Genomic DNA, 18,043 nt, shown 5'->3' with positions numbered 1-18,043 from the left:
TACTATGTCACGTTTGAAGTCAACTACTTGAAGAGGATTCATTCGAATGAGAATCAAACGAAGGAAATCTTTCATAAGCCAAGTCCAGCCACGATTCCTCTAGCCAACTTGTATGAGGAATTTATGTTACTTTTTGATGAGCCGGAGAAGGCTATTTCATCCGAATCAAAAGCAAATGACAACAAAGATGACGAATTGATGAAAATAATGAACAATGTTGCGTAGGACTTGCCACAACAGCCACCACGTGCGAACATCTCTCAAGATACGAATACTACATTCCAGGGGGAGAATTCTGACTCCAATGCACGTTCTCAGGGGGAGCACTCTACACCACAAGATACAAACATTCCATCGCAGGGGGAGGATTCTACTTCGTCTTTCACTTCCGAACCACCCTCTGATAAAAATAACTCACCACCAACAATGGCTCATTAACCTCCATTCGTAGGAAATACTTCAATTCCTGGTGAAGAGGACTTCTCGTGATTCGAAGGGGAGAATAAAAATGCGAATGATGATAGGATCATTGATGTAACTAACAGCTAGTAGACCAGACATTATGTTTTCCATTTGTTAATGTGCTAGGTTCCAAGCAAATCCTTGCAAACCTCACATGGTGTCCGTCAAGAATATCTTCAGATACTTGAAACGAACCTCATCGCTTGGCATATGGTATCGTGCGAACTCAGGCTTCTTCGTACAAGCGTTTTCGGATGCTAACCTTGGGGGATGTGGATTAGATAGAAAGAGCACAACTGGAGGATGCTAATTTCTCGATGACAAACTTGTCAGTTGGCAATCCAAGAAGCAAACGTGTGTATCCCTGTCAACAGCTGAAGTTGAGTATATAGATGCTGCCTCATGTACATCCCAGGTCATTTGGATTCAAATCCAACTTCGTGATTATGGCTTAAGCATGAAACGAATCCCACTATACTGTGACTCCAAGAGTGTCATTCGTATTTGTCACAACCCAGTGCAACACATAAAGACGAAACACATAACACTGAGGTATCATTTCATTAAGGATCAAGTCGAAGATGGCACCATTCAAATTCACTTCGTAAGATCCTTTGATCAGTTAGCTGACATATTCACAAAAGCCTTTCCTGAAACTACCTTCAGTAGAATTCTTCAAGGCCTAGGAATGATGGAAGCTGAAATCTATTCCGGAACAACTTTCGCCTACATAATGATTACACAGGGAATCGGTGCGAACGTTCGTAGTAATTCGTAGTCCACTGTTCATTCGCAGTCTACTTTAACACTACGAATCGGTGCGAACGCTTGCAGTAATTCGCAGTCAACTGTTCATTCGTGGTTTGGATTTTCCAATATCCTTTTGTACTTTATGTATATTATTTCTTATATTTATTTCGTTTTCAATCTTTTCTGTTTTTAATTCTTTTTCAGAAAATCTCAAAATACAAAAATATTTTATTTGTGTTTATTTTTACTTCTTTTATTTTCACAAATCTCAAAAACACCAAAAATATCTTAAGAAGATCATGGAGGCACATATACATATCATATCTCAATTCCTATGATGGGGCAGGTATAAATCTCTTTATCTATGTATTATCTAAGTTTCCCTAGAAGCATGCTGCTGCATGTTGCCCGAAGCCTTAATCGACTCGAAGTGAAGCCTTAATGAACCGATTCTACTAATCGTTTCTTCCCAACCAGGCTGTTAAATTCACATTAGTCATGAGCTACGTTACTGTTCTCACTTGGAGTTAAGAGTTATCTGCTTGGTCACTTTCGCATAGCAGATGTACTTTCACTTCTTTGGAACCACCTTCTCACTATTCCACTGCCTTCACACACATGAATGCAACCCTTGAGACTCTCAGCAATACCACTAAGGTTGATGGTTACGCAACATTTGTGCTAATGATCTTAGCTTTGTCCACCATGAACTGAGTGAAACCCAAAATCCAACAAGCTGAAATGAATTGACGGTGAACAATTAAACGTTCAAGATTTTCACCATGGAATTAACAAAAGCCACTTTTGTGGTTTGTACCATGAAATCTCTTTTTCTTTTGCGAGATCTTTATGACGTGTTCTTATCCCAAGACACTTCCCATAAGGTGCAGTTTTTTTTTTTTTGAGATTTTAGAATTTAATCTTGTCACCAGAATAATTCAAAACCTACTCGTTCAACTGACTACACTGGTCACACGAGTACTTTGCTCAAATCTTGGACTTATGTCAAGTTTCATAGTTTGGATGAAGATGAAGCCACCGTGTAAGCCTACTAAAAGATGCCTTTCAATGTTTCTTATCAAACACTTGATTGTATTTCAACGGGAAACCACACAGACACTTCTTAGTGTCTTTTGACTTCGAAGGAATAGATCTATGCCCGGGATCCACGATTTTGTGTCTTTAGTTAGACATCACAAAATCTCACATAAAAGTGTTGTTTTATTTCTTTATCTTTGACACTCTTGCACGAAAATCTTTGTGATTTTCAAAAAGTCTGGTTCGTAGCACTTACGTTTATTTTCAGGTTCGCAGTTCAACTTATGTTCTCTTAAAATGAAATTCATATTCATAAGAGACTGGCGAACTAAAACTGCGAAAGGGGCAATGCTGACGTGACAATTCCTGTCGGTAAGAATTCAAATGGGCGCGTGAAATTTTGAATGGACATCTACTTTACCGCCGTGTGACACATGGGTCTGACATCTACAGTTGTCAAATCGTGTTTTTTCAGGCGACGTTTCAGTAACCGATGTATTCTCTCTCCAAAATTCTCTCACAAATCAAACAATATATAAGGATTTTGACGACTCTTCATCCTTTACCACTCACAAATCTTCTCAAATATTTTTGGCGATCATAGCAATCTCCTGTTCATCTTCTTCTTTCTCAAGCTTCAACAATGGCGGGCTCCTCTGAAAATGTCTTTGTTCAAGATCAAACTGCATACTCCTCCCTACTGGCTATCAAGCAACATCAGAACTTGGTGATCGATCTCGAGCCGTGCAAGTACGACAGTTTTATGCTTCCAATCGTTGAATGTCTCAAGTATTCTCCATTGACTGTTACACTCACCAAGATGGAGAATGTTCTGATATTGACTAAAGCTTACTCTTTTGCCAATTATATCAAGGAAGAAAAGAGGATTACTTTTGAAATCCACAACCACACAACTTCCATAAAAAAATCGATTATGTTCACTTCCAAGGCTTCCACAGATAGACGACATGAACAACCTTGAAACAATGTCTAGTACGACCCTTCTAGATATGTTTTACCAAATTGGCTACAAAGAAATCCTAAGCATTGTATCGAAGTTCAGGAAGCCAAATATGCCTCCTCAATGGAATGGTCTTTTTACTTTACTATTCAAAGGTTTTTCTGAAAGAGTGATTGGGTCCGACTGTGCCAATACGATGGTCATGGCGATTCTCTATGGTCTCTACACAGGTTTGAATGTCAATTATGGGTCCGTTCTATGGGCTCAGGTTATTCAAAGCACCCTCTCTACCACACGTCACAGTGAAATCTCCTGTGCATGTTTTTGGACCATCATTATCCAAAGGTCCATTGAAAAGCTTAAGATCCCACTGATGCAAGATTCGATGATGGCTTCAATCTCTACCTTTCACACCACTGGTATTATCATTTCTGATACTTTAAAGTTCTCTTTCATTGGCTTAATTCCAGAGGCAATGTTTCGTGATGTGTCTGTGTCTAGCAAAATCTTGGAGGGATACAGGAAACTGACTACTTCAGGGTTTCGTCCCTTAACTCCAGAAATACAAGGAATTATAGCTGAGGCAGACAAACCCAAGAAAGGGGGACAAAAAGGTGCGAAGAAGGGAGAAAAGAAAACAACTAATAAGGAAGGTCCTTCAACAGCTGCGAAACCGCCTACAAAGCAAAATGCGAAAACTGCTCCTTCTACCGCTTCTCCAAAAAAGAGAAAGCAACCTTCTCGCAAACGCAAGTCCCCCACTCCAACCGAAAGTGAAATTTCGGAGTTTGAACCTCAATCAGATGGTCTTAATGAACAAGAACCACCAATTTGCAACGAGGAGGAAGAGTCTGCTTGCAACGAAGATGCGACATCAAATCCTGCGGTAACCCAAACTCAGAATTGTTAGTCCCGAAAACTATGGATCCAATTCAGTAATCAATGAAGAAAATAGAAATCAAAATGAAGCGTAGAAGGAGTAGAAAAGAGATAACATCAAGCATGCACACATCTATATCATAAATTTCAAGTACACCTTGAGAAGTACACACACTGCACTGTTTAGCAACAAGTACAATCTGACACAAATCAGCTCCTATAAATAGTATCCCCACCAACACATGAGTGTGCAGCCACACACACGTGTGCGGCCGCACACACGTGTGAGGCTGCACACATACATCAAGTTTAAATTACTACACTGCTATACAAACACCGCCACCCTAATCAGATCTATACAAAATTAATGCCTAGCTCAAACCACAATATTATGGACTTTCAATCTCCCCCTTGGTTTGAAGCTAGCATAGTCTTGATCCTCATTTTCTCTTTTTAATAAGTCGATTTGATCTCGGAGAAATTTAATAGTAGTTTCACAAGATGGAGTACATGAAATTTTATTTACCGGAATTGATGCGGAACTCATTTTTTTCCTTTTTAATTTTTTTTTAAATTGCCCTTTGACTTAAAAATCGAGAAAGTCAACCTTCAAATTCAAATTTAAAAAATCAAACTTAAAAAGTCAAACTTAAAAGTCAAACTTAAAAGTCAAACCGAAAGGCTAAATTTGAAAATCTAAAAATTAAACAAAAAATTCAAAGTGTAAAGTCAAAGGTCAAACTTAAAAGTCAAAAGCCCAATTTTAAAGTAAAAAGTCAAAAATTAAAAACTAAAGTTTTTGGGTTGAAAATGTAATTTAAAAATAAAGAAATTGATTTTTGGGTTAAAGATATAAAAAAAATGCGAAAGAAGGGTCGAAATAAAGACGCCTTATGAATTAAATTGGGAAGGATTGTATCAACATGCAGCCTAGAAGAGTTGGAAGGGGTGCTGGTTGAGTTGGGAGGAGACCCGAGATTGATCCCTAGCACCTCCAAAAATCCGCTCCCCTTTTTTTATCTGTAAACAATCTTGCTGTGAATACTATATCATTTAAATTTCGAAAAATGGGAACAAAGGACTTGTTAGTCCAACTGGTAATATGCGCCTTTTCTCAACTAGTGGACCCCGGTTCGATCCCCAGCTCCCTCTACTCTGTTTCCTATTTTTTTTCTATTTTTTTATATGAGGCCATCCACCAAGCCGTCTTCTCTAGCCGCACACCGAGCCACGTCGAGCCGCACACTCCGAGCCGCACACCTTCAACAGATTCGCGAAAAAACGACGTTTTTCACCCTTTTTGCTTCAAAACTCGATCAAAAACTCGTTTTTATGAAAATGAAAAGAAGAAACCCCCCCTTATTTTTCATAGATCTATCAAAAAACGGAATTATCTTTTAAAAATAAGAACAAATAAGCTCCAGATCTGACAAAATTGACTGATACAATGCAAGCTCTGATACCAATTGTTAGTCCCAAAACTATGGATCCAATTTAGTAATCAATGAAGCAAATAACAATCAAAATGAAGTGTAGAAGGAGTAGAAAAGAGATAACGTCAAGCATGCACACATCTATATCATAAATGGCAAGTATACCTTGAGAAGTACACACACTGCACTATTCAGCAACAAGTACAATCTGACACAAATCAGCTCCTATAAATAGTATCCCCACCAGCACACGAGTGTGCAGCCATACACGCGTGTGCGGCCGCACACACTGTGTGCGGCCACACACACATGTGAGGCTGCACACATACATCAAGTTCAAATTACTACACTGCTATACGAACACTGCCACCCTAATCAGATCTATACAAAATTAATACCTAGCTCAAACCACAATATTATGGACTTTCAAGAATGCTTTTGTTCCATCTCCTCATCCTTCTCCTAAAACCACCACTACATCGATCACCATTGCACCATGCCCTCCACCTATTTCAACTCAACCTCAAAGCACCATTCCCTTGTCTACACATTTATACACTGATTCAACTATTCCTCCAACAACTCCTGGAGAACCGGTTGTTTCAGTCAATGCATCTGATGCGGGGGCTAAAACTTCAGGCTTTACATCATCTCATATGTCTCCAACCATTTCCCCAATAAATCGAGATGATCCTCTTATGATCTATGGAGATGATGAAGATGATTTAGCATGGTTTACTTTGAGTACATTCACTATTCAGACTGCTAGTGATGATGAAGCTTCAATTACGAAGGGGTAACTAAAAGCCATCAACAAAAAGCTTGACTCTCTGCTACAGGCTTCCAAACCATCTTCTTCTGATGTGTATTTCCAAGCCTTAGTAAAGTCTATCCTTGAAACCCTCACCAAGGAGCATTAACCTAATCTTGAAAAGATGAACAAGGTTGTGGATGCCTCTACCTCAGTCTACAAGGAAACGACCGAAAAAGTCGATAAACTAATTTCTAATGCCACTACATTTATGAAAAACTTCCAGTCTTCTTTTAAGACTAATACAACAGGTACTAATGAAGCAATTGCAAATCTTGGCTCGTCTCTTAAGGTTGAACGAACAAAACTTCAAGAAGTACGAACTGGAATCATCTTTGATCACGAAGCATTCAAATCCTCCATCTCCTCGAAACTCTCCAAACTTCAGGATGATTTGGCCATGGAAAGTAAAATAATGGACTCCCTTGCCATTAAAACTGAAAGAGTTAAGGTTCTTACAGTCTAGCATGAAAAGGTCTAGGATTTGATGTCTGAGAAGGTAGTTATGAAAAGCTTCATCACTCATGTCACTGGCCTACTCTCAGATATCATTGAGACCAGGGACCCAATGATCACAATTACAATTTAGAAACATCTAGCTGAAAAGCTGAGACTAGTGTTCACTATGCTACACCGCTTGGAGGGTGTTCCAGAATCTTCTCATATTCCAAAACAAGGGGGAGACCAATTAAAGAAAACTTTAACCCAGCCAACCACTTCTGTCAAGCCAAGTATTAAAAGAGAATCTGAGCCTAAAGGCAAAGACAATCTTTTTTCTGAAGAGCCAATAGTTGATAACAACGATGATGAAGAAGAACTCAAAAGGCGAAAGGTTTGTGAGGCTGAATTGGATGAAAATCAAAGAATAGTGAGAGAGGTTGAAGCTAAGGAGAAAGTTGAAAGAGAAGCAAGGTCCACTCTTGAAAGCAAGAAACTCTTGTTTCCTGTTTAGACACTAAAAAGAATTCAAAGTCAAGCTGTTGATTCACCGAATCAGTATTGGTTAGAACCGGTTGTGTCGTTCGAACTCCAGAATACTCAGGTCTCACAATTGGATCTTTCAGTTACATCAAAAACCTTCAAGTTTCATTCTTTCATCAAGGTTGCAAATTTCCCCATCTCTGATAACAGTGTTGATCAACTTCTCTTCCAATTTTATCTTAAGCACATGAGGCTGCAATACGAGTCTTGGAGTGCCAACAAGATCACGACAGTGAAGGTAACCGGACCAATTGAGACTGACAGTTTTCCAAATGCCAAATTTAAAGTTGTTAGAGGTTCTGCGAGTCAAGTTCATGAGTTCACTCTCACAGACCTAACGTGTATCAGTCCTTATGACTGGATAATCCTTTACAACTTGTTGTTGTGAGACTCGCAGAAGTACGGACCTGTCATCCATCACCTTAAGCTTATGATCATTTCGTATATTCAATAGGTGGGCACTATAGATGTAGAGATAGTTGCAGTGTTATGAAAGAAGCCTACTGCGGTTCCTAAAGAAGCTCCTAAGGGGTTTGAAAAGTTGAAGCTTGGGAAAATCTACAAGGAAAGCTGGTACGATGTCTTCGAAGCAAGGGATAAAACGATGCTGACTATCGCAAAACATGTTTCTTCCTCCCAGACAAACACTTATACACCACAACCTGTCTCGAATTCATCTTGGATCTTGTCAACAAATACAAGGGCAACAATGAGGGTCATAAGAAATGCTTCTCAGGCATGATTTGTTGGTATGTACAGGTTCACAAAGCATTATTGAGCATAAATCCGGAGGTTTTCGAAGTTCACAAGCGAATCCAGAATTGATTTTCTCTCGCCTCAATTGACGCAAAAGGGGAGATTCTTGGGTATTAGATGTTGCGTCATTGGGCTTTTTGTATATAGTCTTTTATGTAAACGGGTTGGGCCTGTCCTCCCATAGTTATCTACTAGGGTTAGAGTATTTAAGATGCATGCATGCATCGTATTTTAGTTAACTCTGATATTAGCTTGTAACTCTAATCACGCCTCTACAGTAGAAATTCTTTGTCGAGCTCTTCTGAGGTGTGACTTTTAATTATTGAACATATTTTTGAGTCATCGTTGTGTTCTTTGCTTTAATCTGTTTGAATCTAAACGACCTTTTCAAGGATTTACATCCTAACACTTACAACAAAAATAGTTAAAAGTAACATTATATACAAAAAATATACTGTTATCTTTAGAAAAAATAACAATGTTTGATGTTTTAAATAATCACAATGATAGAAATTAAAATGACAAGAAAATAACCTTTTTAAAATTAATTATTTATAAAAACAACTATAAATATCATTAAACCATATATTATATTTAATTTTATTCACGAATAACTCGCATGTAGAGGCCATTGACACAACTGAGATTATAGAATTTTAAAAGATGTCTATAATATCATATAATTCAAAACAAACAATATTTATATCATCTTATTATAAGATTTATTATATAAGAGAAAACAACAACTTCATTAATATATTTATAAGTATTTCAAATATATTATTGTATCCTGCTCATCGTGCGGGTATTCACCCAGTCTATATCTATATATCTTATAAAGGAAATATTTTTCCTTTCACGACATTCATTTGAAACTCCCATGACTTTTAAATTTCTTTCTAATAATAAATATAAGTTGGTTAATAAATTTAAATTAATATCAAACCTAAAGTGTAATTATATATAAACTAAAATTCAATATTAAAATAATATCTTTAGTTCTTCTTTTAACATATTATAGTTAATTTATTAGTTGTAACATCTCGACTCCCATGTATAATATTTATATATTTATTTATGAATAAACTGAGCAACTCGACGAGTGGGTTCCCCAACTCGTCAAGTAGAGACGAATTGACCACGTGGGTTTTTCAACCAACTCGACGAGTCGGAGAGACCAACTCGGCGAGTTGGCACTATAAGTGGAAATCCTAATCTTCCGGGTTTATGTCCTATTTAAAGGGCCTTAAGCCCTCATTTCTGCCTCACTAGTCACCCAAAATCTTTCATGTGAAACCCTAATTGGCCATAGTGAGCTAATAGAGAAAGAGAGATAATATTTGAGTGTTTTGTGATCCATTGGAAGAGAAGAAGAGATAATCAAGCTTGGATCAAGAGGAGGCTTTTGGATCTAGAGATTTTTCAGGATTTTTCTTCAGTTAGAGGTAAAAAGATGCTAACTTGATCATTTCCTTGTGAGATTTTGGGTTAGGTAGTTTTAGGGTTTTTCTCCCATCCATTTTGGTGGTATTGAGTCACTTGAGCATGTATCGAGGTTGAAACCACATATATGCACTGTAGGTGGTCTAATGAGTCCAAAGACCTGAACTTTATTGAGCTACAGGCAAACTTTTTTGCATTGAACCTTTGTTGGAGCTTGTATTGGCATTATGAGCTTAATATGCCATGCAGGAACGTAAAAGCTCACAACTTTATGTGACATTCGAGCCTTAGGGAGCAAGATCTAGAGTTTTGGGTTATATATCTGCCTTAAAACGTCTGAATGAGCACATAGATTAAATGGACTTGCCGAGTCAATGAGCTGACTTGACGAGTCGGATACGGTTTTCTCCGATGAGTCTGGACATGGGTAACTCGGTGAGTTGATGATATAACTCGACGAGTTAAGTTGGGTTTTCATAACATTTCTGAGGAAATGAGAGGACTCGGCGAGTCACATAGATTAACTTGGCGAGTCAGGTCAACATGGACTGTTGAATTGAGTGTTAACTTCTGTTGACTTTAGGGTTTGGTCAAGACAGGGATTATGGGGACCATGGAGGGGTAAAATGGCCTTTTACCCATTCCAAAAGTTGAGATAGAAAATAACTTAGTTTATTGAGTCATGATTTAAGTGTTAATTAGAGATAATTATCCTATGTGTTAGGCGGATGCTAGTTCGAGATTCATGTACGAGGTTATTTGCTTGCTTGCTTACGAGGTGAGTCTTCTCACTATACTTACCTAGAGTGGTAATCTTTGTGTGACCGGAGGCTCTTACGTGCTTTATTTGAGTATTGTAGTATCATGCATTATATCTTTTTGATTTGTGCTATGTTTTATTTTGAGCATACCGAGTTAGGAGCAGAGTGTCCACTTGAGTTGTGGGACCGGAGGGTCCCACTGAGACACATTGACCAGAGGGTCTTATTTGAGCATGGCCATGAGAGGCTAAAGAGATATGTGTGGTATTTTGGGGAACTCATTAAGCTTCGTGCCTACCGTGTTATGTTATGTGTTTCAGGTACTTCTCAGGATCACGGGAAGGAACCGACTTGATTGTACACACAAGGCGAAGTTATGTTTGACGATCCTAGATTTTATATTATTGGACATGTTCTTTGATAACTTGATATTTTGGGATTTTTGTGATTGTATTAATTAGATTAATGTGATTTTTAAATGAAAATTTTGTTTGAAAATTTACGGTGTTACAAGTTGGTATCAGAGCCTTGATTTGAGGGATTCGGATGTACCTTCGGGTATGTCTAGACTCAAACTGAGGATTTGAGAAACATTTTCAAAAGAAATAATTTTTTTTAAAAACGAGAAAGAGTTTCAAGAGAAGAACGAGTTGGAGCAGTGTGTACAATCAGCCAGAGCCTGAACGGTGGTTTCCCAAAATACCCTTATTATTGTGTTATGAGAGATTTATGAGATGTTAGGGATGAATGCTAGAGGATAAGCTAGGTATTTCATATTAGGGCTAGAGTTGCCTGATCTGTGATGCCTTAGACTAGGAATTGCCGCTATCTGTTATTTTCTTTGAGTATATGCTGAGTAGAAGTATCTAGCAGGAAATTACTTAGAAAGAGTTCTGAGTTGAGGGATAATCTAGGAGAGATGCCTAGATGAGCATATGATGGGTCTACTGAGAGAGTAGTATGTTAGTTGTGAGAAATAGAGTAATTGTGAATTGGGATCCTAAGAGGAGGACTTGGCATGACTATAGGTTGGTGTGGAAGGTAGTATTGGGCCCGTACTACTAAAAGCACCAGATATGTATGCAACCAAAGTAAAAATCTTTAGGATGCTAAGGGGCAAGTAGGGACGGGTGATCGAGTGTGAGTATACTCGAGCGAGTCTCTAATGATTTTTGTGTTGTGTTTTAGAGACATCATGGTGGGTACACGCCACAGCCCCGGGAGCAGCGGGACTAGTGATGATGAGATCTGTAGGATGATTCATGAGGAGGTGGCCACAGCCATTCGAGAGGCGATACCAGAGTTGTTTGGGTCTGTTAAGACCACACTGATTGAGGCATTTGACAAGCGATATGTTGTTGTCACTGAGGAGGCTGCTGCTGCAGCCACTACAGCTGTCGCCACTGCACCCACTGCAGCTGTCGCCGCTGCTAGGCCACAGGGAGGTAACTCGTTGTTATTTCAGGAGTTCAGAAAAACGGAGCCACCAGAGTTTGATGGGAATCAGGATCTGATGGCTGCCATGAGATGGATCTATGATATTGAGGGACGCTTTTACACTTATTCATGCCCATATCATTTGAGAGTTCGGTTTGCGCTGAACCAGCTTCGCTTGGGAGTGAAGAACTGGTGGAAATTTGTGACTACCAGTTTTACTTCTGTAGAACATGCTGCAGTGATGTAGGAGAGGTTCACACAGTTGTTCCGATATGAGTATGTTCCTCCGGTGGAGAGGGAACGTTTGGTATAAGAGTTTCTGTCTCTCAAGCAGAAGATAGAGTTAGTGACTAAGATTACGAGGATGTTCTAGGAGAGGGTGTTGTTTTGCCCTGAGCACGTGTCCATTAAACAGTCACGTGTGAGCTGATATATGAGCATAATGAGGAGGGATATACGAGATTTCGTGGCGAGCTCATCATACCGGACAATGGTTGAGATTCATACTAATGCTAGGCAGAGGGAGATTAAGCTAGACTTACAGACCATAGAGGTTGAGGAGTCCCGAGGTAAGGACCAAAGACCAGTGCAGTCGTAGCCGACGACGAAGCGGGCTAAGCCCGATGATACTAGAGCTGGGGGCCAGAAGGGCCGCACTTGTGGCAAGTGCGGCAAGCGTCACGAGGGATCATGTTGGGCAGGTATTAGCTACAATTGTGGTAAAGAGGGGCATAATGTGAAGGATTGCCCTAAGGGGTTTGCAGTTTGCTTTCACTATAACCAGACCAGCCATCGGAAGGCCGAGTGCCCTCAGCTCATTCCAGGATCAACTCAGGGTTCCACACATGCTGCTTTATGAGCTTAATATGCCATGCATGAACGTAAAAGCTTGCAACTTTACGTGACATTTGAGCCTTAGAGAGCTAGATCTAGAGTTTGGAGTTATAGACCTGCCTTAAACCATCTAAATGAGCACATAGACTGAATGGACTAGCCGAGTCAATGAGTTGACTCGACGAGTCGGATAGGGTTTTCCCTGATGAGTCTGGACATGGGTAACTCGGCGAGCTGATGAGAGAACTCGACGAGTTAAGTTGGGTTTTCACGAAATTTTTGAGGAAATGAAGGGACCTGGCGACTCACATAGATGCACTGAGCGAGTCAGGTCAACATGGACTGTTGACTTGAGTGTTAACTTATGTCGACTTTAGGGTTTGGTCAAGACATGGATTATCGGGACCATGGACGGGTAAAACGGTCTTTTACCGATTCCAAGAGTTGAGAGAGAAAATAACTTAGTTTATTTAGAGTCATGATTTAAGTGTTAATTAGAGATAATTATCATATGTGTTAGGCGGAGGCTAGGTCGAGATTTGCGTACGAGGTTATTTGCTTGCTTGCTTACGAGGTGAGTCTTCTCACTATACTTACCTAGAGTGGTAATCTTTGTGTGACCGGAGGGTCTAATGTGCTTAATTTGAGTATTGTAGTATCCTGCATTATACCTTTGTGACTTGTGTTGTGTATTATTCTGAGCTTACTGAGTTAGGACCGGAGGGTCCACTCGAGTTGTGGGACCGGAGGGTCCCAATAAGAGACATTGACCGGAGGGTCTTATTTGAGCATGGCCATAAGAGGCTAATGAGATATGTGTGGTATTTTGGGGAACTCACTAAGCTTCGTGTGTACCGTGTTATGTGTTATGTGTTTCAGGTACTTCTCAGGATCACGAGAACGAACCGACTTGATTGTACACACGAGGCGTAGTTATGTTTTGAGGATCCAGGATTTTATATTATCGGACATGTGCTTTGATAACTTGATATTTTGGGATTTTTTTGATTGTATTTAATGAGATTAATGTGATTTTTAAATAAAAATTTTGTTTGAAAATTTACGGTGTTACAAGTTGGTATCAGAGCCTTGGTTTGAGGGATTCGGATGTACCTTCGGGTGTGTCTGGACTCAAATTGAGAATTTGAGAAAAAATTTCAAAATAAATAAGTTTTTCTAAAAACGATAAAGAGTTTCAAGAGAAGAATGAGTTGGAGCAGTGTGTACAATCAGCTAGAGCCCGAACGATGATTTCCTAAAACACCCTTATTTATTGTGTTATGAGATATTTGAAACATCCCGAAATATCAAGAGTAGAGTTGAAGGGCTAAAAGAGTAAGTTGTGAAAGAGTGACTCGGCGAGTCCATGGATGGACTCGGCGAGTAGAGTCGCGACTGGGTCGCGTGCTAAGTAGCCGACTCGGCGAGTCAGTGAGGAGGACTCGGCGAGTAGGCGCTGATTGGAGAAAACCCTAATTCTCGGGGTTGAGCCCTATATAAAGAACATTATGTTTTCCTCCCAGCCTCCTTATCACCCCTAGAGCCCCAGAAAACCCTAAATCACGGTGAAGCACCATTGTTGAGTGGATTGGAGCTTGGAAAAGTAATTATGAAGGAATTTTGGGAGATTGAAGGCTTGGAGCAAGGGGCTTTGCTTGGATTCGAATTACATTGCAGTTGGGGCATCTCTTGGAGGTAATATCTCGTTCTTGGGCTGTTGTTATGTTTTTTCTTCATTTTGGGGTTGTGGGAACTTGTCTATGGATGTAATGGGAAGTCTAGAGGTTAGATCTGAGGTTGCTACCTCAGATCTGGAAGGGAGAAGAATCAGAGAGCATGAAAGTCCCTGTGTTGGAGTGTTTAGTGAAGCTTTCATGTCCCAAACCCTAGCCCAATGTGCAAATGGCCTAGATCTCTTTGGATTCACGTAAAGTTTGCCACTTTACATGATGGATGAGTGGTAGGAGGCTAGATCTATGTTTTGGAGAAATTGCATGGCCTGGAATGCTTCTGAATGGATTCAGACCGGTGGTACTCGGCGAGTCACATGGGTGTACTCGACGAGTTGCTTGAAGATGAGTTGGGACTCGGCGAGTTGGATGAAGATGGCCTGGAACTCGGCGAGTTGTATGAACAACTCGGCGAGTAGGTTGATGATAGTCTTGGACTAGGCGAGTCTGTTCTTGGACTCGACGAGTCTTGTCGAAGAGTCCCGATATTTCCTGGTTGAGTCGAGAATCGGTGAGTCAAGGGATGACTCAGTGAGTTGTGTGCGAGTGGACTCAGAGTTGTTGGACTCGGCGAGTCTTGGAGTGACTCGGCGAGTTTGGTCGCGGATTGAGTGAAGTTCTGATTATAGGAACTCGGCGAGTCATAGGGTTGACTCGGCGAGTAGGGTCAGTCATGGGTTGACTTTGACTGAGGACTTTGATTTTGACCAAGGGTTGACCATTGACTTTTAGGGTTTGGTCAGTGATGTGGCCTTTGGGCCAAGAGAGGGGTAAAATAGTCTTTTACCCTTAAGAGGGTGCATTGAGAGGATTGATTCTAGTCTCGAGAGTTATAGTCATGAGAGTTTTGCCTTACGTGTTAGGCGGTGGCGAGTTCGAGATTCAAGTATGGAGATATCTGCTTTCTGCTTGCCAGGTGAGTCTTCTCACTATACTTTACCTTGAGTAGGTAACCAGAGTTATGTGACAGAGTATTTGTATGCTATGTATGTTATGTGTTGTACTGCATTATTTCTATGTGATTTATGCTGTGCATGTTTGCAGAGTTGGAACCGAAGGGTTCCTAGAGTTAGAACCGGAAGGTTCACAGAGTTAGAACCTGAGGGTTCACAGAGTTTGGGTGCACGGACCCATAGAGTTATAGCCTCGAGTGGCTTATATGTGTTATGTGTGTGGTATTTTGGGGAACTCACTAAGCTTCGTGCTTACAATGTTTTGTTTATGTTGTGTTGCAGGTTTCTTTCAGTATCACGGGACGGCATCGGCTTGATTGTACACACCAGAGAAAGAGTCATATTTTGGAGGATCCTGGTTTTCTATGCAAGTAAAAATGGAGCTATATTTTGTAATTCGATTATGAATGAGATTTTAAACAAGTGTTCTAAAAAAAATGATTATTTTAAATGAAAATTTTGTCTTGAAATTTACGGTGTTACAAGTTGGTATCAGAGCCTTGGTTTGAGGGATTCAGATGCGCCTTCGGGTAATTCTGGACTCAAACTGAGGAAGTAAGCAAAGTTTTCAAAGAAATAATTTTCTAAAGCGAATAAGAGTTCAAAGAGAAAACGAGAAAGAGCAGTGTGTACAATCAGCCAGAGCCCGAACGGTGATTTCCCAAAATACCCTTACTTTTGTGTTATGAGATGTTTATGATGCACTTTATGAGATATTATTGCATGCTAGAGACAGGCTAGGTATTCCATATATTAGGACTAGAGTGGCCTGATTTGTGATGCCTTAGCCTAGGAATTGCTGTGTTATGCGATGTGCTTTTGAGTATGTGATGAGTGAGAATATTTGATTGGAATCCTTTAGGGGATTTGAGTAGAGGAGTAATCTAGGGAAGATACCTTATGAGTATTGTGGTACTTGGAGAAAGAATAGTTAGAGCCCACGAGGGGAAGAGTTGCAGAGTTCAGTGGTACTTCCGAGGATGAGCAAAGCAAGCAGAGTTATCACCCAGAGTGAGTCATATATATTCTTCGATGCTCGAATGCTGCTTGCTTCGTGCTTTGTGGAACTCTCGATTATGGGAGTCAGCTACCAAGCCAATATGACGATATTCAGGAGGTAGATGGCTGGCATCATTAGGGGCTCTTCAGCAGCTGATGGCAGAGAAGTGTGGGAATCTGAGGAGAGCCTAGGGAGTAATCTTAGCCAGATGAGTGCACTGGCAGGGTAGAGAATTTTGCTGGGGAGCGAGCACGCAACATAATTGGTGAACGAGAAGGTCGAGCAGCTACTTAGGAGCTCCGGGATAGTCCGTGTGGAAAGTATGGGTAGATGTGGCAGGTAGTATGGGCCCGTACTACTGAAAGCAGAGGACCCATACTTGATACAGGGAGTCTTCTGAAGGTTCTAATGAGCGTATTAAGGAGTGATGTATGGTTCGAGTACCATACATCGGAGCAGATTGAGAAGTGATGTTTTGGTTCGAGTACCATACATCAGAGCAGATTGAGGAGTGATGTTATGGTTCGAGTACCATACATCGGAGCAGATTGAGGAGTGATGTTATGGTTCGAGTATCATACATCGGAGCAGATGGAGTAGTGATGCTATGGTTTGGGTACCATACACCGGAGCATATTGAGAAGAGATGTCATGGGATGAGTACCATGGTTCGTAGTGAATGATGCTTGTGATTCTCTGGTTATCCGGTCATGATTGTTGAGGTGGAGATTGGACGCTATGGGTTTTAGGCCTATAGGCCATGATTGAGTTTGGAGAGGCGTCCCTCGAGAGCCTATCAGAGTATTTTGGTAAGGAGTTAGAGGGATAGGAGAATTTCGGTCTGAGTTGAGCAATCAGTCGATAGAGGAGAGGTCACCTTCTATGTGAGTGGTGCTATTTATGTTCGTGTGCGGAACGTGAGAGGCCTGATGTTTTAGTTTTGGGTTTGGGGGTAAACCCTGCAGGTCGTTATTGATGATGATTTCTCCCAGAGTATTAGGTAGCATGTGTGCCACGAGGCAGTGATTTATCATGAGCAGATAGTCAGTTGGGACTGAGATAGTCGAGGACCACACTACACCTATTTGAGTATAGTAGGATGTATTGTAGTGGTACCAGTGGGGAGTCCAGTCGAGTTTAGCAGTGCAGAGAGTTTTCTATCTATGTTGGTTGTGGAATATGGGAGTGGGTCCCTGTTCTTGGGATGATCCCGGTGTTGGAGCGATGTTTGATGAGATGTGGTGAGGGGTACGATGATTTTGTGGATCGGTCTATGAGCCAGGGATGTTATTGAGCAGTTGAGTTGTTTGGTACTAGATTGGTACGAGATTTGGAACGACTAGGGGCAGTCGTGGCGAGAAGTTCTTGAGGAGTTCATCTGAGGATCAGAGTTATGAGATCGATTAATTTCCTTAAACGGGATTATCGGGTGTTGCGTAGCACCTTCCAGGGGCAGGTGCGTTATGGCTGGTGGAAATAGTTCGTGAGGTTGTTGATGTGTCAGATAGTGATGGTTCGAACCCTAAGTGGGGGAGAACCGGGTGGTTTATTGAGAGAACCATAGATTTGTGCAAGAGCGGTTAGGGGTTGGATGTAGAACCTGTGGCTTGAATTCATGAGATCAGGGTCATTGGTGATTAAGGAAAGGTGCAGGGCGAGATAATGCATGTGATATATGTCTAAGAGAAGGATGGGTGTCTCCACGGCGGGTGGTCAATGATCAGGAATCTGATGGTGGTCAGAGTCGTCTCGAGTGGAAGGCTCGTAATGATGGTATGGGCAGTCGAGAACTTCTGGGTAGCTGATTATCGAGT

At 40.7% G+C, this 18,043-nt stretch overlaps 1 protein-coding gene across 1 annotated transcript in view; it reads left to right on the top strand.

Annotated features, from left to right (window-relative positions):
* Positions 1 to 11,470: 11,470 nt before the first annotated feature.
* LOC111919799 (ras-related protein SEC4-like) overlaps positions 11,471 to 18,043 on the top strand; it is a gene marked incomplete at its 3' end in the record, with an annotated part of 34,434 nt that continues 27,861 nt past the window's right edge. The window contains exon 1 of the mRNA XM_023915388.1: positions 11,471 to 11,865. Coding sequence (XP_023771156.1) covers positions 11,471 to 11,865 — 395 coding nt within the window. The remainder of the gene's footprint in view (positions 11,866 to 18,043) is intronic.

This window comes from Lactuca sativa, chromosome 8 (assembly GCF_002870075.4).
Source record: "Lactuca sativa cultivar Salinas chromosome 8, Lsat_Salinas_v11, whole genome shotgun sequence".
In the NCBI taxonomy this organism is placed as follows: Eukaryota; Viridiplantae; Streptophyta; class Magnoliopsida; order Asterales; family Asteraceae; genus Lactuca; species Lactuca sativa.
This window is presented reverse-complemented; position numbering and strand designations above follow the sequence as displayed.